Here is a 19,150-nt window from a genome sequence, read left to right on the forward strand (position 1 = left end):
ATCTAGAGTCCAAGAATAGATTTCAGGGGGTTTCCAATAATGCCCCAGTTTAAGAAGCAGACTTATACTTTCCCAGCCAATGTTAGTTGATAATCTTTGAATATCCTTAAGGAGCCAGTGCTACTGAAAACTTCTATGAAAACCTGATGAAAGATATGAAACTTTTCATCAGAAAAATGTACTTATGCTCAAAATTTTGCATAAAATTTCATTATGTTTGCCAACCTTCTAAAATCCATTCTTAGGCACTGGATTAAAAACCCTTGAACACAGACATACTGGAAAAAAAGAAACATTTATCTAAAGATTTTGGAACCTACAGTTTAAAACAAAACAGTAGAAAAAGAAGAAATATAGTACCAATTAATTTTCCAAACATCCCAATCTTCCACAGGAATGGAACCACAGAGTAAAAGATAACCAGGTAATTAAAGCGTATGCCATACCTCATTGAGAACCATAAACACATAGTCTTACCCTCCTGCATACAGCTACATATAGCCATGTCAGTCCCTAAATAACAAACAATATTAAATAAGTCCACAAAGATCTTATGGTTTCAGTTATACACAGGAGAAAAAGATATCCACTTCCAGGTAAGGCACAGAAGGGAACATGATGGAACATCTTACTTATTCTCTGCTTTAAAATCTCCCTGGAAAAAATTCTAGAAACCTTTCTGATTTATACTGCCCTGAATCCAAAACTGATCCAGTTAGTTTTTATACACTCCTTTAAATACTCAAATCCATTGTTTGAAAAATTCGGAAGTCATAAATTTATAACCTCCCCACCCCCATCACTCCACCACCTCCCCAAAATGGAAAACCAGCAGGACCAGTAAATAACTTTCTAGATAATACAAAGTGGTAAACACTGTTAGAATTTAAGTGGGTAAAAATTCTATAATGCAAAGCTACCAGGCCTTCAACTATTCAAGGCTACTGTTCTTGAAAGTGGCAAAGCTCCAGAGAGAAAATATGTTGAGGAAGGGGAAGAGAAGGGTGTTCCTAAATTTATACTTCGAATTGCGGTAGAAGAGATTTGGAGTGAAAAGTATTCAAATAATAAACATAACAATTCTGAGAAAACGAAAGCACCAGAGACCATGCTGGGCTGGTACAAATTATTTAAATTAGTAAAGGGTTAATGAAGGGTTATTAGGAAATGATAAATAATTATAACTCTTCATGAAAGTGAAAGAAACCTTCAAGACTAAACCATTCCTCCTCTGTAAGAACTGACCTGAATTTCTCTAGACTCAACTGAAATAAACACAAGCAAAGGTTCTAAGAACAGCCCAAGGATACAGGAACCAGGACCCATTGGACCTACACCCATTTTTTCACTTTAAAATGGGATTTGCTTGTTCTCTTGCCACAATCAAAACAGCTAAAGACTGAGAACTTCGCTCTTTTTTGCTTCAAACAGTAATCATTGTTCAACATAAAATATGCTCCTCTATTGTAATTTAGGAAACTATTTTAGAATTTTTATTCTAAATAGTAATATAAAACCTTTACAAAGTTTGTTTATATCATTTGTTTCTTAGAGTGGTAGCATTCTTAAATAGTGCATGTTAAGAACCATAAGGAGCACACCCATTAGACTAATTTATGTTTAAACTAATTTCATAAATGACATCATTCAATAATTAGCATATAATCCTCCTAAAACTATTATAATCCCCAGTACCTACCTTATCTCAGTTAAATTTGCAATAGTCAAGTAAAATTTCTTCATTAATTTAGGGAGAAAAAATGTGGTTTAAACCATTTAACTCTATAATAATTAGGGTAGTTTATTTCTAAATTATGTAATCTTTGCAGTCAGTCAATTTTTCCAACTTCACATTTGAGACGCTGAAGTTCAGAAGGAAATAGAACACTGAACATAAAAGGCACTTAGGCAAAGTGTGATATAACCAGTGTTAATCTAACTGACTTATGCTGAATGTCTATTGATGAATGAAAGCACTTTGTCTACACAGCAGACTCTTGCTTGAGTTATTTCCCAGTCTCTAGTCCAGTCTTTATGACATTCATGACATTAAAGGAGCCACTGAGGCATAATTAACTGGACAAAAGGGAAACTTTACTAAGAAAAAAGCAATTCATAGACCATTAATAGTTTAAAATTGTCAACTGGTAGACCTTAATTTTCCAATGCCTGAATTATAGCTACAATCTCCTGACAGGTCCCCTTTCTCACTAGGTTCTCCTCCATTTTGATCTACCTTTGATTGGTACCCACTGACCACTATATAATGCTCCTTCTGACCTCTGTATTTAAGTTATTTCTCTGCCTAAAATGCTTTTTCCATCTATGAAAGTTCTACACAGCCTGAATCCTGTTTTGTCCATGAAGCCCTCCTGTACAATCCCAGCCCACATTAGTCTGTCTAAACAATGAGTCCTATAGACCTCATTGTCTCCATCACTCATTCAGCCACTGAATCATATGTGACCTCATTATTTGTTTCATGAATCTTGTCTCATCAATATGACTACAAGCTTTTTAAGGACATAAAGCCTGGCTTTATGCCTGTTTTATGGACCTCTCAGCCATACCCAAAAAGGGGCCTAGCACAGTGTTCTGTCTACAACAGCTATATTACTTGTTGAACTGAAATATTAGAACTAGCCATAACAGGAAGAACAGTACTGGCTTTGAATAAGAGATATGTATTGATGTAAAACACACTGTCTTAAGATAATTCTGGCAAATAAAACTTCAGGCTTAAACAAATATTCATTTTAAAACTTTGTAAGCAAAGGGGTAATCATGGTGGAAATTCTACTTTCTTATTTAGAACTGCAAATCCATCTCTAAATAGAAATTAGAAACTGCTCCAAAATCCAAATTGATGCATTACAATTCAGTGGTAATATTAAAAACTGGCTACACCCCAGCTAATGAAAGAGAACCTCATACTGGTTGTGTAGACAACAGGGCAAACAAACAACTTTCGAGACCCATGACTTGACCATATCTATTATTTCACAGATGCCACTGCCACATTTAGATGTGAGCTTTTCATTAGAAACAAGTGTGTACACTGTAAGAAATTCAAGAAGTGCTTAATTAGGCTGGGCGTGGTGGCTCATGCCTATAATCCTAGCACTTTGGGAGGCCAAGGCAGGAGGATTGCTTGAGGTCAGGAGTTCAAGACCAGCCTGAGCAAGAGCAAGACCCCCGTCTCTACAAAAAACAGAAAAATTAGCCGGGCGTGGTGGTGAGCATCTACAGTCCCAGCTACTCAGGAGGCTGAGCCAGGAGGATCGCTTGAGCCCAGGAGTTCAAGTTTGCAGTGAGCTATGATGATGCCACTGCACTCTAGCTTGGGCAACACAGTGAGACTCTGTCTCAAAAAATAAATAAATAAATAAGAAGTGCTTAACGGAAGTGATTTATATATAAGGTGTCCCAAAAGTTGCCATATGTAGGAAAAATGGTAAATTATAGCTAAATGTACACTTACAAAATACTCATTACAAAATTTTTCCTTTGTATGGAGACTTTTGGGATACCCCGTGTATACATATGGACTTAAAGGCCTTACTTACAATATCCCATTATGCAATTTATCTTCCAATTTTCTATCTATCTAGAAAACATACACTCAGAAACATTCCTCAGAAACTGTCAAAACTGATGTTCTCTTGAATGCCTTAGTCCTTCCACCTTTAAAAGTGGGTGAACAAAGGCAAAGCTCCTACCTGTTAAAGACTTTTCCTTATATTATTATTAGCAAATTCATCGGAAAGCCCTAAAGAACATAGGATGAAAAGAATAACCTAAAAGGAAAGTGAGAAAATCAAGTTCTTTTCAAATACAATTGGTTGTTATTAGACTACCAATAAAGCAAATGATAAATACCAGGTCGAATACTAACTGAAATACTACTAGCTTGAAACACATTTTAAAATGGTTATTTCTGATTCTAACACCTTTAATATAGTTTATACATAATTTTTAATAAGTTTGGAAAAATAAATACCTCAAAATACCTTAGGCTCTCTTGTAAATAGGTTGTGTGCATCTCTAATACATATTTGTAAGATTAATTAAAGGATTCCCAAAATTCCTATGAAAAATGAGTTGCTTTAGGTAGAGCCACTATTATGTACCTTTAAAAAATAAGCTAAGCATAGTGCTTATAGTTAACAATACTGTACCATATACTTAAAAATGTTGAGTAGATCTCATGTTTTTTCCACAATAAAAAATAAAATCAGCAGACATATATATAATTAAGGAAAAACTGATTAACAAAAAAATGGCTGACACTCCAGTTATCTGTGAGAATATAGTTTACAAATTAGGTTGACCATAGTAGTGCCTGTTAAGATCTCTTATTAAACTTCATGCTATACATTTGCTTCTGCTAGGAATAATTAGTTTTTTACAAGTGTGTCATGGCCATTGGTCCTAAAGGAGGGACATCTAGGTTTATGTGATATAAAACATGCCTCTTGGAGTACTCCTGCTCCAGACCAGGTGCCCAGTCTCCTTCTCTGCCCTGAATCCAGGCCTTCAACTCACTTAATTACAATTCGTTTTTCTTCCTCCATAATTTCATGAGTATGTGCCTTTGTATGACTATACTCTGTAGCCAATCAGAATGTATAGCTGGGTCTACCCATTGATATTATCTGTTCCATAATCTTTGTTATGGAGGATAACTGGGAGCAAGCTATATGAAAGAAATGTCATAAATCTAAGTAGAGGCTATTAATTCATAAATGTACAAGACTAAAAATAGTATCTATCTTAATATCTGAGGATTTATAACTATGTTCATAGACAAGTCAAGAAAAATAAGAAAGGATAATGACCAGAAAGTGGCTACATTTGTGCTGTTTTGGGGATACTAAGGCTACTTGTCCCACAGCTTCCAAACTTATGTAGAGGCCTCATTCTGATGACGTTGTACAAACAGTTTTCACTGTGGTCTCTTGGAAGTACTCAAAGGACCCATAGCAGGTCCTCTTATTAAACTTCATGCTATGCATTTGCTTCTGCTAGGAATAATTAGTTTTTTACAAGTGTGTCATGGCCATTGGTCCTAAAGGAGGGACATCTAGGTTTATGTGATATAAAACATGCCTCTTGGAGTACTCCTGCTCCAGACCAAGTGCCCAGTCTCCCTTTTCTGCCCTGAATCCAGGCCTTCACCTCACTTAATTACAATTCATTTTTCTTCCTCCATAATTCCCATGTGCCCTCTATTCCTGCCTCCAGCCCTGTATGACTCTCTTTCTCCACATAACCAAAGCTTTCAGTGTGGAAGAGTGGATTCCTGCAAAACAACTTGCCAGAAAGGGCAATAGTTGGAGGAGTCTGTGGAGTAAAAGATACCACAAACCACGTATCACCTCATTAGTGTCAGAGAAATAGAAGCAGTATCATTCCCATTTGTTCTTGTGAGGGTTTTCTGAATTGACAAGCAGAAGAGTGTGGGGGTAAATGGATCTGTAAACTGAACAAAAAATTTTAGCCACTGACTGCCCTGTATCTACTCTTAACATCAAAGAGCTATTTCACAAAATCAAGTACCTGGCCAAGCTAGTGGCAAGTTTTTTGTTTGCTTGTTTTATTTTAATGCAAAAGACACCGTGGCCAGTTTTTTTTTATATTTATTTTTGTTTTTATCATGAGAAAATTCATGAAATATGTTGAGAGCACCACTCTAACATGGAAAAAGGTCAGAAGACTTCATGAGATTCTTCTTTAGTGAATAAATCACCAATGCCATCTTCCACTTACCATATTTAAAAAGGACATAAAAATGCACCCTTCACCTAAACACTTACCTCACTGTTGTTCAAAATCGGCACACACAGGGTACTTGCCTTACTACAATGAGGTATGTACTGAGGTTCATATTCTACCAGCTACATAACTTGTCTGCACCCCAAACCACCTATACTTAACCATGTGGGTGTTAGGCTACTATAAGCAATAATGATGTCACAGAGAAGAAACACACTAACATGACTAGTACACAAACATTTCTTTGAGGCAGACATAGTGCTGTGGGACCCCTAGCTAGGCCAACAGCATCGAAACCTAGTTTTCATAGATTTCATTCTATAAGAATGACTCAAAGATTCACTGACACCTGAAGCGAAGCAGAGAATCTGATGTTACCACCTTGCAGCAATCCAAGATCCCAATAGAAGATACGATACTAGAATTGTGTGTCATATGCTTACAGATCACATACAAAGTATATGGAAAGGCAAGGTGAACTATATATATAGGCTGTTAGGTCAGTCTCACTACTTTCCATTACTAGAGAGCTGGTCAGCATCTTCTGGCAGGATATTGCATAATACAGTCAACTGTGCTCTCCCAGCATTGCATGTGGCTTTGGGTCACAGTGTGGATTATCTGTAAAATGAAACAGATAGGGGAAAGGCAAGAATCATCAAGACTATCACAGACCTTATTTTAAAAAACTAATATTAGTAAGCCTGAACTCAAGCACAACTTTTCACATACGCCCATCCACTGAAGATTGCACAGATCCTAAAGCAATATGGCTGATCCTGCCAATTGATAACATCCATCCTTCATTGTTGAGCAAAGCTGCAAAACAGATCCAGCTTGATTCCAGCTATATTACTGTCTAAGCTTAAGGACACAGAACCTAGAGTCTAGTATCAAACAGCACTTCTAGTCCTTCAGAAATGTCCTTTAATTGAAGTTCTGAAACTACAAGTTCCTAAGACGGTCTGCCACAAGGCTCTATTTAGCTCAAGGCTGTGCTACGATATACACAGAAGGAAATATAAGAATCACTGACCACTGTACAAATTGATAAGCCTGAACACTGAGGAAATGTACAAACCTACATTAGGGAAACCTAACATTCTGCCAGGTATTTTTACTAGCAGTACAAAGCTGAAAATTATCACCGATCTCTACCTATTGGAGCAGTTCAAAGTCACAATTGGCAGGAAGGGGGCTGGGGTGATCCCAAAGGGTCAACCAAAACATCACAATAGTTCTGTCGTTGCTCTGTGGTTCTGTTAATTAAAAAAAAATGACATTTGATAACTGCCAACACTTGGAACTACACATAGTAAGAAATCTGATTTCACCTGCCCAACCATTTGTTTCTCTCCACTTTCCCCTGATGTTTTTTCACAGCACCACCATCCTCCTGGTTGCCCAGGCTTATAAACTCTGAATCAGGTTCAAAGCCTCTCTCCCTTTTACTTCCCCCAGCAATGGGAATTTGTTAGATTTTTTTTTTTCTGCAATGCCTCTTTACTCACATGCAGTCACCTAACTTCAGGTCTTCACACAAAAGCTATCCCAGCTATCTTTATACTTGATCCAAATTACATAAACCAACATGTCTTCTCCTCCTTTCTCCTAAATTAGATACAGTTGGGAATAGGTGAAGAAGGGGAGGGGAGTATTCTTATACCTGTGACCAAATTTCATAGCCATTCCAACAGAACTATTGAACAAACTTTTCCTGAGCACAAGAATAGCTAGGCACAGAGCCAAGAAAAGAAGAGGCAATGATGAAAGCCAAAAAACAGGTGAGCTGCAATCTTTCCACTCCTACACAAAACCTGGCCCTAGAGTACAAGTCCTTGCATATGCTGATAACTTCTTCCAATTCTCAATTTTGCAATGTTCCTATATTCACAAACTCTGCTCCTGGGGTGACTTTCCCACTTTTCAATGCCAGTTTTCCTACTGCCCTCATAACCTTAAGCTGAGCTGATCTCTCCTAGCTTGACACTCTTCTTCCAATTCATCTGACACTCTGAAGGACTATTCTACAAATACTGTTCTCGTCCTAACACAAGAAACTATAACCAGATGCAAAATCTCTTATCCAGCCTTCCCAGAGAGTTCCCAACACAATTTTTAATTTCCTTGAAGTTTTATGATCTTAGAGACCAGAGCAAGGGGAGTGGTATGAAGAATGCTGAGAGTGCAAGTTGCTGACTGAAGACAGCTGCTGGGAATCCCCAATTAACTGTGGCAAGGGGTGTGGTGGTGACAGCAACCGATTTGAGAACCAAGTAAGACTTCAAGATTCACTGGTCATAGGGACTCTTTACCAGTAATCTCTGTACCTTTCCCATTTAAAAACTTGGTTCAAGTTATCCCTCCCAAAGCCTTCTTCCTGACCACTCTCCTTTATTCCACGTCATTCCCATGCTTATGTATTTTATTTATATGTTATTAATTTATAATCATGTATATGTTGCTCTGTAAGCATTTTAAGCAACTTCAATATTTGTATCATATCTTGAACAAGACTGTAAGCTCTGTGAGGATAACACTACTTCTTCTATTTCACTAGTTTCCTACCATGGAACTCGGCATAATGTATATGCTTTTAAAAAAACAGGGTGGTTTTTTTTTTCCAGTGACATATAATTTCCACTCAGCTATTCAACATTAGCATTTTTAAGGTTGAGCAAGTTTGAAAGTATGATACATTAAGAGCTGTAGAAAATACACCCACACTTGATACAAAAGATGCCACTTATAGTTGGACCAAACATAAAATATGCTCCAACCAGCTATACTATTACATTATACTTCTTCCACTGGGTTCTTTTCTTTATACTACATAAGCTTGTGGGTCATTTTTGCTCTTAGCAACACTAACTACAGAAGCTCAACTCTAAATAAGTTTGCTGTTGGGAATCTACTCTTCCCACCTACACAACCACTGGCTTCCCACACTGTCTCCAGTGTCCTGTGAGCAACTGCCCAATTACTGATTGTGGAAAGACAGCTTACACATTGAAGCTCCATTCTTGGCAGCCGCTGGGTTTTACTGCTGGTCCTCACTCACTTAGCTTAATTGATTCAGAACAGTATCAAAAAGAGACATTATTACACAAGTTTGAAAAAGAGACTATTTAAGAAAATTTAAATGTAAAAGCCCTGGTCATTGTGCTGCTTTATAACAGGCAAGCATGTGTGACATCGAGAGTACAGAATAATGCCTATTGAAATCAGGAAAACTTGGGAACTTTGACTAATCTCATTACACAAGTTTAGTGTTTCACACATATAAATTCCCAAAAACTAAAATTATCTATAAATGGAAGTGTAACTTACTTCAAAAATATAATCCATTGCAGTAAAAGATTTTAGTATTTGTAACACAAGCTCAATTTCAAAAAGTGTAGTTTTTAAAAGACAACAATGTGAATGTTAGTATGTTTCTGAGAAACACATACTTAGAAAAACAACTCATGCATGTGTTAACAGAGCATTTTTCACTTTTTCAGTAGTAGTCTTTCTTCCCATTGGACTGAGAGATCCCAGCAGAGATTCCTTCTTGGCTTTCACCCACTAACTGAAACCTGAATGCAGCACAAACACAATTCATAAGTAATAAAAATTATGGGCTAGATTGTCACTCCCTTTGGCCATATGGGGGAGAAGGTAAAATAAGCATTGAGTATTTATTTTCTATTTTCTAAATATACCTTGCCCTACATACACCTTTATGTATGGATATAAAAACGATTTTGTAATTTATATTTCTCCATCCTTCCATTTCGGTCACTGATAATTTTTACAGCATAGATGACAACTGGGAACATGCCTGCCTTCTTTTCTCTCAGTAAAACAGGATATCAGATTGTCCACCAATGGAAATCAACATTGTTGAAAACCATATTATACCTCCAAAAAGGCTCAACAATTTTTCAGACAATATTTTTCTTTTTCACATTGTGACCAGGGAATGGAAGTTAGTACCATTATGTTAGCATGAATAAAGAAATCTGTCCTCGCCTATTAGAATCATCTGTGATAGACAGATACATCTTCTGGCTATGCTGGTCGGTCTTCATCAAAAAAGACATAAAAGAAATATAATAGCTTATGTTTAAAATGCTGATTTAATATCACTTTAACTTGAGCTGCATTATCAAATCATCTTTTTGACAGTGTAATAGGATTGCTACTGTTCTGGTGAAACAAAATGCCTACTCCCCTAACATAACCGAACTCCTCCCAAGTATGCTGAAACCAGTAATTTGACTAGTGTGGCAAGATGAGAAAGAGTTAACTGCTCAACACTTCATCAGAATCTCTCAAAATCTGCACATCCAGGAGTGGATTTTTTAAAAAAATACATTTTATTCAATGCAATAGAAAACCACACTTACTGACATTTAATAGTAAAGAATCTTCTACATGCTATGGTCTATACAGAACGCAGTGTTACATTAACTTCAAAGGTGGTAAGATGATTAAAATAAAAAGTTCACAGGATGTGACATGCAACACAGCATTAAAGATATAAGACTGAACAATCCCAGTGCCTTAGCAGGATCCTTTTATATTTCTTTGTTAATATGGGAAATTCTTAAAATGAAATCCAGCAAGCATAAGCATAAATAAAAGCTCTTAAAATCGTTTCACATGTTATTTAGTGAGCTAATCATAAAAGCATTTAATGGGAACAAAAGGGGGCTTTACTTATTAAAATCAATATAACTCACCTTAAGATATAATATCTGTGCTACTTTTAACTCCTAAAATATACCCCTCACATTTAACAATTTCTGAAAAAGGACCTAAAAATCATACCACAGGCTTCCAAAAGTCACCCTCCCTCCCCCGATCCCCAGGCCAAACCTCAGACTCTTATGCTCTTGGCAGCACTCAATCTCCTGGGTGCTAAGTTAGAATGAACATAATAAAGGATAGTGACACAGAAGCAGGAAGTTTAATACTGGAAACTGGCAGCAAAAACTGCCATTCCCTTACAGTTGCTCAAGTACTTATTCAGGTCCTCACTTCTCTCTAAACCAGTGGTTCTCAACGTGTGGTCCTGGGAACTGTAGCATCAGCATCACCAGGGAACTTGTTAGAAATGCAAATTAATAGCCCCACCTCACACTGACTGAATCAGAAACTCTGGGAATGGGGCCCAGCAATTTGTGTTTTAACAAGCACTACAGGAGATTAGGAGGTACTCTAAAGTTTGAGAACCAGTCTTCCACAAACTTTAATGTGCATAAGAATCACCTGTGGAGCTTGTTAAACTGCAGATTCTAATTCAGCACCTCTGAGGTGGGGCCTGAGAGCCTGCATTTCTAATAAGTTCCCAGGTGATGTCTTCTGCAGACCACATTGCAAGTGTTTCCCAAATCAGTTGTTTATCAAAATTACCCAGGGTGCTCATAAAATATGGATTCCGAAGCACAACCCCAGACCAAATTAATCCCAATCTCAAGACCTAAATAGAATGGTGGTTCTCCACCTCGACTGCACATTAAAATCACCTGGGGAGCTTTTACTAATCCTGATTCCCAGGCCCCATCCTAGACCAATTGAATCAGAATCACTGGGGCTGGGACTCAGGCATGCGTGCAGCCAAGGTTGAGAATGACTGCTCTGGAGTCCACCTGGCTCAACACCTGGCACAGTGGATCCCTTTATAGTAGCAAACAGGTTCCTATAAAATGGCTATCTGGGCTCCCTGACACATAAATCCAAGAGTTTTGATTTTAAATAGTAAAGTGCACTTAAAGTTATGTTTTTCTTACACCTTGAACCATATTTCTGTGGACAAACCTGCCTGGACAATGCTCTCTGCAATGGGGTAGGTACTCAAAAAACAGCAACAGTGAAGAATTTGTGTCCATACAGCCTGTTCATATTGACATCCCCCCGACCCTGAAGCACACACATCACTAGAAATTTCTAATAACCTTTCAGAGTGGAAGCGTAACTGATGAATCTATAACTTCTAAACCTATAAAATGCAGATTTCACCAGTTACAGACGTTCTGAGAGAAAGGTCCTAGGAAGGGACAAAAACCGTGCTTTTACATATGAGAATGTGAAATTGTCAAAAAGCACATCTTCTGGGGGACAAAGACAGGACCTGAAACACACTGCTCATTACACCATACTAATAACTCTAAGGGAAAAAAAATCTCAATATGTCTACTTATGTCTTATGGCACCTAGCATAAAGCCACAGTAATAACTACACAATGCTGTTGAATATGCAAAACAAAGAAAAATGTGTGGTGGTTACTAAGGCACCGTCAAATGACTACAGTTATTTCCCTCCTGTAATCAAGAAATTTTCCTGAATTTCCATGGTACACCTCAAAAGTGAGTTTAAGATAAATGAAAATAAGACACAGTCCTCTTCCCCACTTGGTCATATTCTGCATCTACTCTAGTTGTTTTGCAGAAAACATGATACATTCAAGGCCTGATAAATGATAATAGTTCTTATTTTTCCACCACTGTTTTAACATATCCACAGTGGTCAAAAGTGTGTCTTATTTATCTGTTTAATTCCATGAAAAATCCAGCAGCTGGGGTATTAGAGGAGAACAACATCTAAATACATGTGCAAAGTGGCTACTGTTAAAATGATATTTTCAAAAGCATTTTCTGTATGAACTGGTCAAGCCCACTTTCCTTTTAAAATTCTTGTTATAGTCATTGAGTTAACCCAAACTCACTTTAAAATGTGTGAAAATAGCACCTCCTGAAAGTGTGTTCTCATATGCTTTGGAGCAATGGAGCGTGAATACTAAAACAGCCTTTGCCAAACTCATGTAACAGCTCAAGAACTAAACAGGAGTGAATTTTTGCAGTCCCATGACTTTGCAGAGCCAAGCTAAGTATCATCCCAGGACTAGCTTTAATACATCACAGACATCCAAGAGAAGGCAGAAAAGTCACAAATAAGTGACTCAAGCTAATAAATATTTCATAGATTTTTTTACATGGCAGTCTTTGCAAAATGAATTTTACTTCTTAACCAAAAAAATAATATGGCTAAGTAAAGGTGTGGACTTAGGATTTAAGCTCCTAGAATTAACACTGTGAAATTTATAAAGATATTTAATTTATTTGACGAAGTGTCCGCCCGGATGCCCTTTCATGCATTTCTCATGAACCAATGCCCAAAGATAGTTCTAAGTCTAAAAGAAAATGCACAGACCACAGAAGAGTCATACAAAATTAAAGACAAAGTACCAAAGCCAAAGAAAACAATACAAATGCACAATTTCCAGGACACTTTATTGTAATTTCCACTTTACATATTAATTTAATATTTTTAGTCTAGGCAGAAGTGTTTACACTTATGCAGTAGTCCTATCCCCTAATCTCCCAAAATGAAAAGAAGCAGTTTAAAAAGAACATCAATTCAGGTATTTATGATACGGAGGACAAGGGGCACTTGTCTTAGCTAGAAAAAGGGTTGATGCCCTTCAGTACTAGTTTCACCGAAATTTTTCTATATTTTTCTTGTTGATGCTAAGTACTCATAATAAAAACAATGATCCTTTTTCTCATTCTGCCCTCTCTTGGTCTTTACATTCTGTCTAGCATTTAACTCAGAAAGTCAGTTTACACTCAGTTTACACATTAAAAAAAAAAAAAAACATATGCCCCATCTCCCACACATCCAAATGGACAGGAATTAGAATTAACCTGGCTTTTAGCTGTAACAATCTTATTTTAAACAATTTCAACCACACACTTGAAGGGTAAAATAATTAAAAGTACAAAACGAGAAGAAACCATAAAAACTCCTACACATTTACTGTTCGATTGTTTAACTATTTTTTAAATCGTCGAGTATAACAGATTTCTTAAAAGTTAAATCGACACAAAAGCGAACGCACGTTTAATGTACAAACTGACAGTGGCTCTGTGGGGACAGCTCTCTTTGAATGAGCTATTACCCAGACGGTGGAATGAGAAAAAAAAAAAAGGTCTCACTCTTCAAATGTGAGGAAGCCGGCGGTGCGCTCGCTTCACTAGAAACACATTTTAATGGGTATGTTCGGATAAAAATAGGTAGTAAGGGAAAATGTGTTTTAAAAAACCTCCCCACTTCCCAGGGCACAAGGAACCTGGGAGCAAAAGATGGGTAACCTCACAAGCTCCGGAGCTAAGTTCCATCACGAGCAGAACAGAAGTTGGATAGCTGCTATTTTTCTCCCTGCAATGGGATAGTAGCTCTCCAAGTGCAAGGTACGCGGGGCAGGAATACTGGCGGGGCTCGCACTTGGGGTAATGGAAACCAAAGTGAGGAGAAGTCAATACTTTGAGTAATCCAGATCTACAAAACCCGGGTGGGGTAGGGGAGTAGTAGGGGGTTGCGAAGTATAGAAGGAAAGGGTAAAAACTCCTGGAAGTTATCGCAAAGAGAAAGCTAACACTTCTGGGAACCACGGGGCCATCCCTTGCAGCAGCACCCTGCTCCAAGTGTGGGGTGCTTGCCTCGGAGGGCAGAAAGCTGCAGGGTGCCCTTACTTAGGTCGAGTGGCTCCGGGGGACCGGACAGCTAGAGGGGTAGGGGCAGACGGCGGCGGGGAGGAGGACTCGCACTTTGCCTTAACTCTGAGTCCCATCCCAAGCGCAAGGGAGAGGGCGGCAGAGGGCACGGTACTCACTAGGGCTCGTTGGTGAACCGAGGGGTCCGGGGCTGCTGGTATCCGTACAGGTGACAGTAGAGCACATCGAAGCAAAAGCAGCACATCTCTGCTGACACCACCATCTTCCGGGAGCCCGGCGATGAGGACGAGGCGGCGGACGATAAGGAGGGCGAGGAAGAGGTGGCGGCGGCCGGAGTAGAAAGTAGGGTCCCCACTCCGCAGCTCGGAGGTGGCGACAGGGAGATCCCCCCGCCGCCGCCGCCGCAGCCCTGGGGGGGAGAGAGGGTACAGCCGCTGCCGCTACCTCCTCCGGCTAGACCTCCCAGCCCGTTGAGCCGCGTACCGGCGCCTCCTAGTCCCAGCTCCCCAGCTCGGCACTGGCTCTCTCCGCTGCAGTGGGAGGAGGAGGAGGCGCCACCACCGCCACCCGAGCCAGAGGGGGGCGAACTGGACAGTTTCTGCTTCTTCACCCCGCAGCAACCCGCCGCCATCTTGGAACGGTCTCCCCCACGCAGCGCTTCCGACCCATAAGTGAGGCGAGCTGACGGCGGGGGCGAGCACGCTGCGGCCCCGGCCGCCGGGGGCGCGCCAGGGGCTCTCAGGGCGCGCGCGCGCCGTTCCCCAGCCCGGCCGCCCGGCCACGCGGCTGCTCCGCGCGCGCCCCCGCCTCGGCGCGCGCTCCGCGCTGTCTCGGCTGGGCTCCTAGCGCCTGTCCCGCCCAACTCGCGCCTCCGATCGCCAGCCCCATCCCAGCCCCAGCTCCAAATCCTGCGGCGGCAGAGGATGGAAGACGGGAAACCGATTAGAAAGGAAGGTGAAGGAAACAAGAGCTAGATTGTGGAGAATGGGAGCAAGGGGTGGAGGTGGGCACGCCCGGGGAGGAAGGAGGGAAAGGGAAACTAGTGACGGGGGGAAGAAAGGAGAAAGTCCGAAGTAAGCATCCAAGCCCCAAAGCACAGCTCAGTGGTCCCAAAGCACAGCTCGATGACCTCCGCTGCATGCAGTGCTAGTGACACTTGAACACAGTTACGTGGAACCTGAGCCACCCGGCCTCCGATACGCTGGTTTCTGAATGTTGGAGTGTGAGCAAGCAGGTGCTCAGAGCTTCACACCTGAGACCGCCCCTGTCAAGTGTGTACAAAGCAGTCGAGGAAATGGTCGTGCTGCGTTGTCTTAATATCAACCTAAGCACACACCAGGGGTTTTCCAAGATTATGGTAGAAAAGCAATACTCTTTCCTTTCCTTATCAACAAATATTCAAGCTCGAGTGAATTTATGTATCAGTCGATATGTAAGTTGTTTCCCCAACTTTCCCTCCTAGCCCCGTGAAAAAGTTTAAAAGCCAAAAATAAAGTCCTAGCCAACATCTCAGTGGTTCAAAGATGTTAATTGTGCTTTTGGACTTGGCAGTGGTGGGCTTTTTGGGGTTTTGTTTTTGTTTTTTGGCTTGGGGAAAAAAACAATTAGGAACATATCTGTACTGCAGATCTTAGAGGTAAATAGGGCAGGTAGTGTACTTAGTCACAAGTTGAAAGGTTTTGTTCACATATATAATTAGTTCTTAATATTCATTTTTGAAATTTCTCAATTAAAAAATGCTTGGATGCATAAGAAAAGCAATCCATGTAACCGAAAACATTTGTACCCCCGTAATATTTTGAAATAATAATAAAAAATACTTGAATGGAAGAGGACGTATATGATTGAGTTAATAGGGCACCCAAGATGCCCCTTAATAAAAAAAATAACAATAATCAACTGTTAAAATTCATAGAAATGAACCTGATAGAAATAGAAAGTATAAGTTATTTGTATTGTGTCTACACCATGCCAAAACATCTAGACAAAGTCAGGTATCTGCATATTTGGAAACTGAAGACTGATTGATTTTTGTCACCTTTGATCTAAGTGTGTGAGATCTTGCAAATAGGGGGCTGTTCATTCCACTCAGCAAAAAAAAAAAAAAAGAAGTGTATTCATTCAGTAAATATTGAGCCTCTGCACCATACTATGTGCACAACACTGTACTTCTGTTGAAATCCAGGGCATACACAGGAAGTATGCTTCCCACTCTCAAAGAGTTTATGAATTAAGTCAGATATGTTGTCCATAATCAGATAAATAGCTACTATGTATTGAACATTTTTAGGTGCCCAGTATCATGCCTCATCTTACCCCATAATCCTTCAAAATAATATCTTATTTGATCTTCACAGCAATGCTCTGAAGTTGCTCAGAGCAACTTAAATGAAGCAATTAAACCCCAGCAGTAACTTGACCAACATCACACACCTAGAAAGTGACAGAGCCAGGATTGGAATGCAGGCATGTCTCATTCTAAAAACCATGCTATTATGCTGTACCGCTTCTCAATAGCGATATATGATAACGAGGTTAGTGATGGACAAAAGAGAGTGGCATTAAACTGCAGTATGTGGAACTGAGGTTAAACAAAAATAAGGAAGTTTTTATGGAAAGATTGAGAGACACTGAAATACATTAACAAGAAAAGATAAGGAATCTCTTCCCCCTAAAATTTTATGAAATAAATCAACTGTCTGGGATGATTAAATGCAGCCTAAAGACAAAAGAGATCGTTTAATTGGTTTGTGACATGTGATTTCATCCTCAAATCTCATCACTGCTAAAATTAACCTTATATTTGAGGCAAATAACAATTCATTGTCAACTACTAGTGGAGTAAAAAAAAAAATGCCTTAAATTTTTTTCTGTCTATGTTGCAGAAGAGAAAGCAGATTGGTTTATTTATTTATTTTTTTAAAGCACCACAACAACTAGTATGCTGTTAGGGTGTTTTGTTTTGTACTTTATCCTTAAATATCACAATCTACCTTTCAATTCGTTTGAGACTGGATTGAATACGATACCCGGCAATAGGTACGGATTTACTCTTGTTTGAGACTGGATTGAATACAATACCAGGCAATAGGTACCAATTTACTCCACACCCCACTTAAGTGATCACTTCTAGAGTAGAAAACCAGAGCCATTTAATGACATCACACAACAGTTTAGCACAGGAAGCAAAGTAGGATACCATGGATTGCTGCTTCTGCTAGGGGAATTTAGGAAAGCAGAATGTAATCTCCCAATTTAGAATCTGGCCAGTAGACAAGAGTCTAACGCCCCTACTCTTGTGAAAATAGCAAGGAATCTTTAATAAGCACCAGTAGTCATGTCCTTAGTTCTGCACTACATCTAAAAGACAAAGCTCTATCATGGCTATTGTGCCAGGCTAAGGGACTGATGCAATGGGAAACCCAAAGACAAGGACACCCCAGCTGAATTGCAAAAATAGCTTTTCCCCCAAGGATTTTTAATTCCAACTCCAAACCTCACCAGCATAAAGAAAATAGACAAACCCAAATGTGATCATTGCAGAAAAAACATCATTACCTGACCACTAGGGGTTACTATCTAAGTACTTGTTGTATTGGCTGGCTAAAAGAGGGGAAAAAAAACCAAAAACCACTAACCTTTTTCTTTGTGTTAACTTTCCCGGAGCTTGGCTCATCTCCCATACTAACTTTGAGCCTCAAGATGCTTTATAAATCCTCTGGCAAGTAGTGGTGGTAGTGGTAATGCCTCCTTTTAGCCTTTGAGGAAATGCCTCTCCTGGCCTTGTTTACTTGCAAAGTCACCAGCATAGAAATAAACATATTTCATTCAAATATAAATGAAATCCACAGAACAAATTCTGTGAAAATGTTTCTCTCTCTTTTTTTTTTACATCTATGCAAAGTGCACACTGGATAGGAAAACAACTGACCTTGCTCAGGATTCTCTTGACTTGAAGTATAAAGGTCAAAGTATGATAGAGCACATGTGTTTCTACCCACTGCTGATACTGGAGTGCAGTGATAATACCCTCCAAAGGAAACGTTAAGGTGCCTTCTGCTCTTTGTAACTGACTGTCAAGCTGGGAGCTAAAGATTCCACGTTTCTTTTAGATAAAATAAAGTAAATAGGCCATAGTCTCTTTGTCGACAAAACACATTCACATTGTAAGCGTTTCTGCTTCTGCGTTTGCCTCTAAATTGCCATTAACTAACTCTTGTCAAAGCTTTGTTTCACAACTATGGAGAAACTACTGGAACAGAGCTTATGTATATTAATCATTATCAGATAAAACTAGAAATTGAATTAAGCCGAATAGTTACTGATTATATTATCATCACCTCAATTTATTCTCATGTTTACAACATAGTTATTTTTCATTTTAGAAAACAAGAATAATTATAATTTCCTGAGGTAGTGAACTTAATGTTGCAAAATTATTTTGTTACGTTTCTGGGGCTGTGGGTGAGATGAGGAAAATTCACATAGTTCATTGAAAAAAAAAAGAACCCCTACCAATTATGCCTAAACAAGTGTTATTTTTATCTTCTGTCATCAAACTTTCTCAACTGTCATCCTTGAACAACTGCAGAATGTAATATTCTTAGCTACCACTTTGATCTAACCTTGTACACATATAACACATGGTTGTGGTGGTGGAGGTGGTGATCAGTTCCCTTTTATATTTGAGTGAATATGTGAGTAAATACTGGAATTCTTTACTTACTTTTCAATTCAAATTGATCAGTTTTTGTTTTCCTGATTACAAAACAGATCTTTGCCTCCTAAAGAACCATGATCTACCTTGCGCACTTTTCTAGTTGTTTCATTTACATCTTCTATTGTCAATTGGAGTGAAAACTAATTGAATGTT

The 19,150-nt window shown here is 39.1% G+C and overlaps 1 protein-coding gene across 4 annotated transcripts in view; it reads right to left on the reverse strand.

Moving 5' to 3' along the window:
* AMMECR1 (Alport syndrome, mental retardation, midface hypoplasia and elliptocytosis chromosomal region gene 1) overlaps nt 1-19,150 on the reverse strand; it is a 230,841-nt gene that overhangs the window by 99,589 nt on the left and 112,102 nt on the right. The window contains exons 1-2 of one of the 4 annotated variants that reach the window (XM_012645739.1): nt 14,679-14,908; nt 14,436-14,567 (exon numbers count right to left, since the gene is read on the reverse strand). In XM_012645739.1, the coding sequence (XP_012501193.1) occupies nt 14,436-14,567; nt 14,679-14,908 (362 nt within the window). Of the gene's footprint in view, nt 1-14,435; nt 15,071-19,150 lie in introns of those variants that run through there. The other 3 variants (XM_012645747.1, XM_012645722.1, XM_012645731.1) reach the window with 3 other exon arrangements.

This window comes from Propithecus coquereli, unplaced genomic scaffold, assembly GCF_000956105.1.
Source record: "Propithecus coquereli isolate 6110/MARCELLA unplaced genomic scaffold, Pcoq_1.0 Scaffold104, whole genome shotgun sequence".
NCBI lineage: Eukaryota > Metazoa > Chordata > Mammalia > Primates > Indriidae > Propithecus > Propithecus coquereli.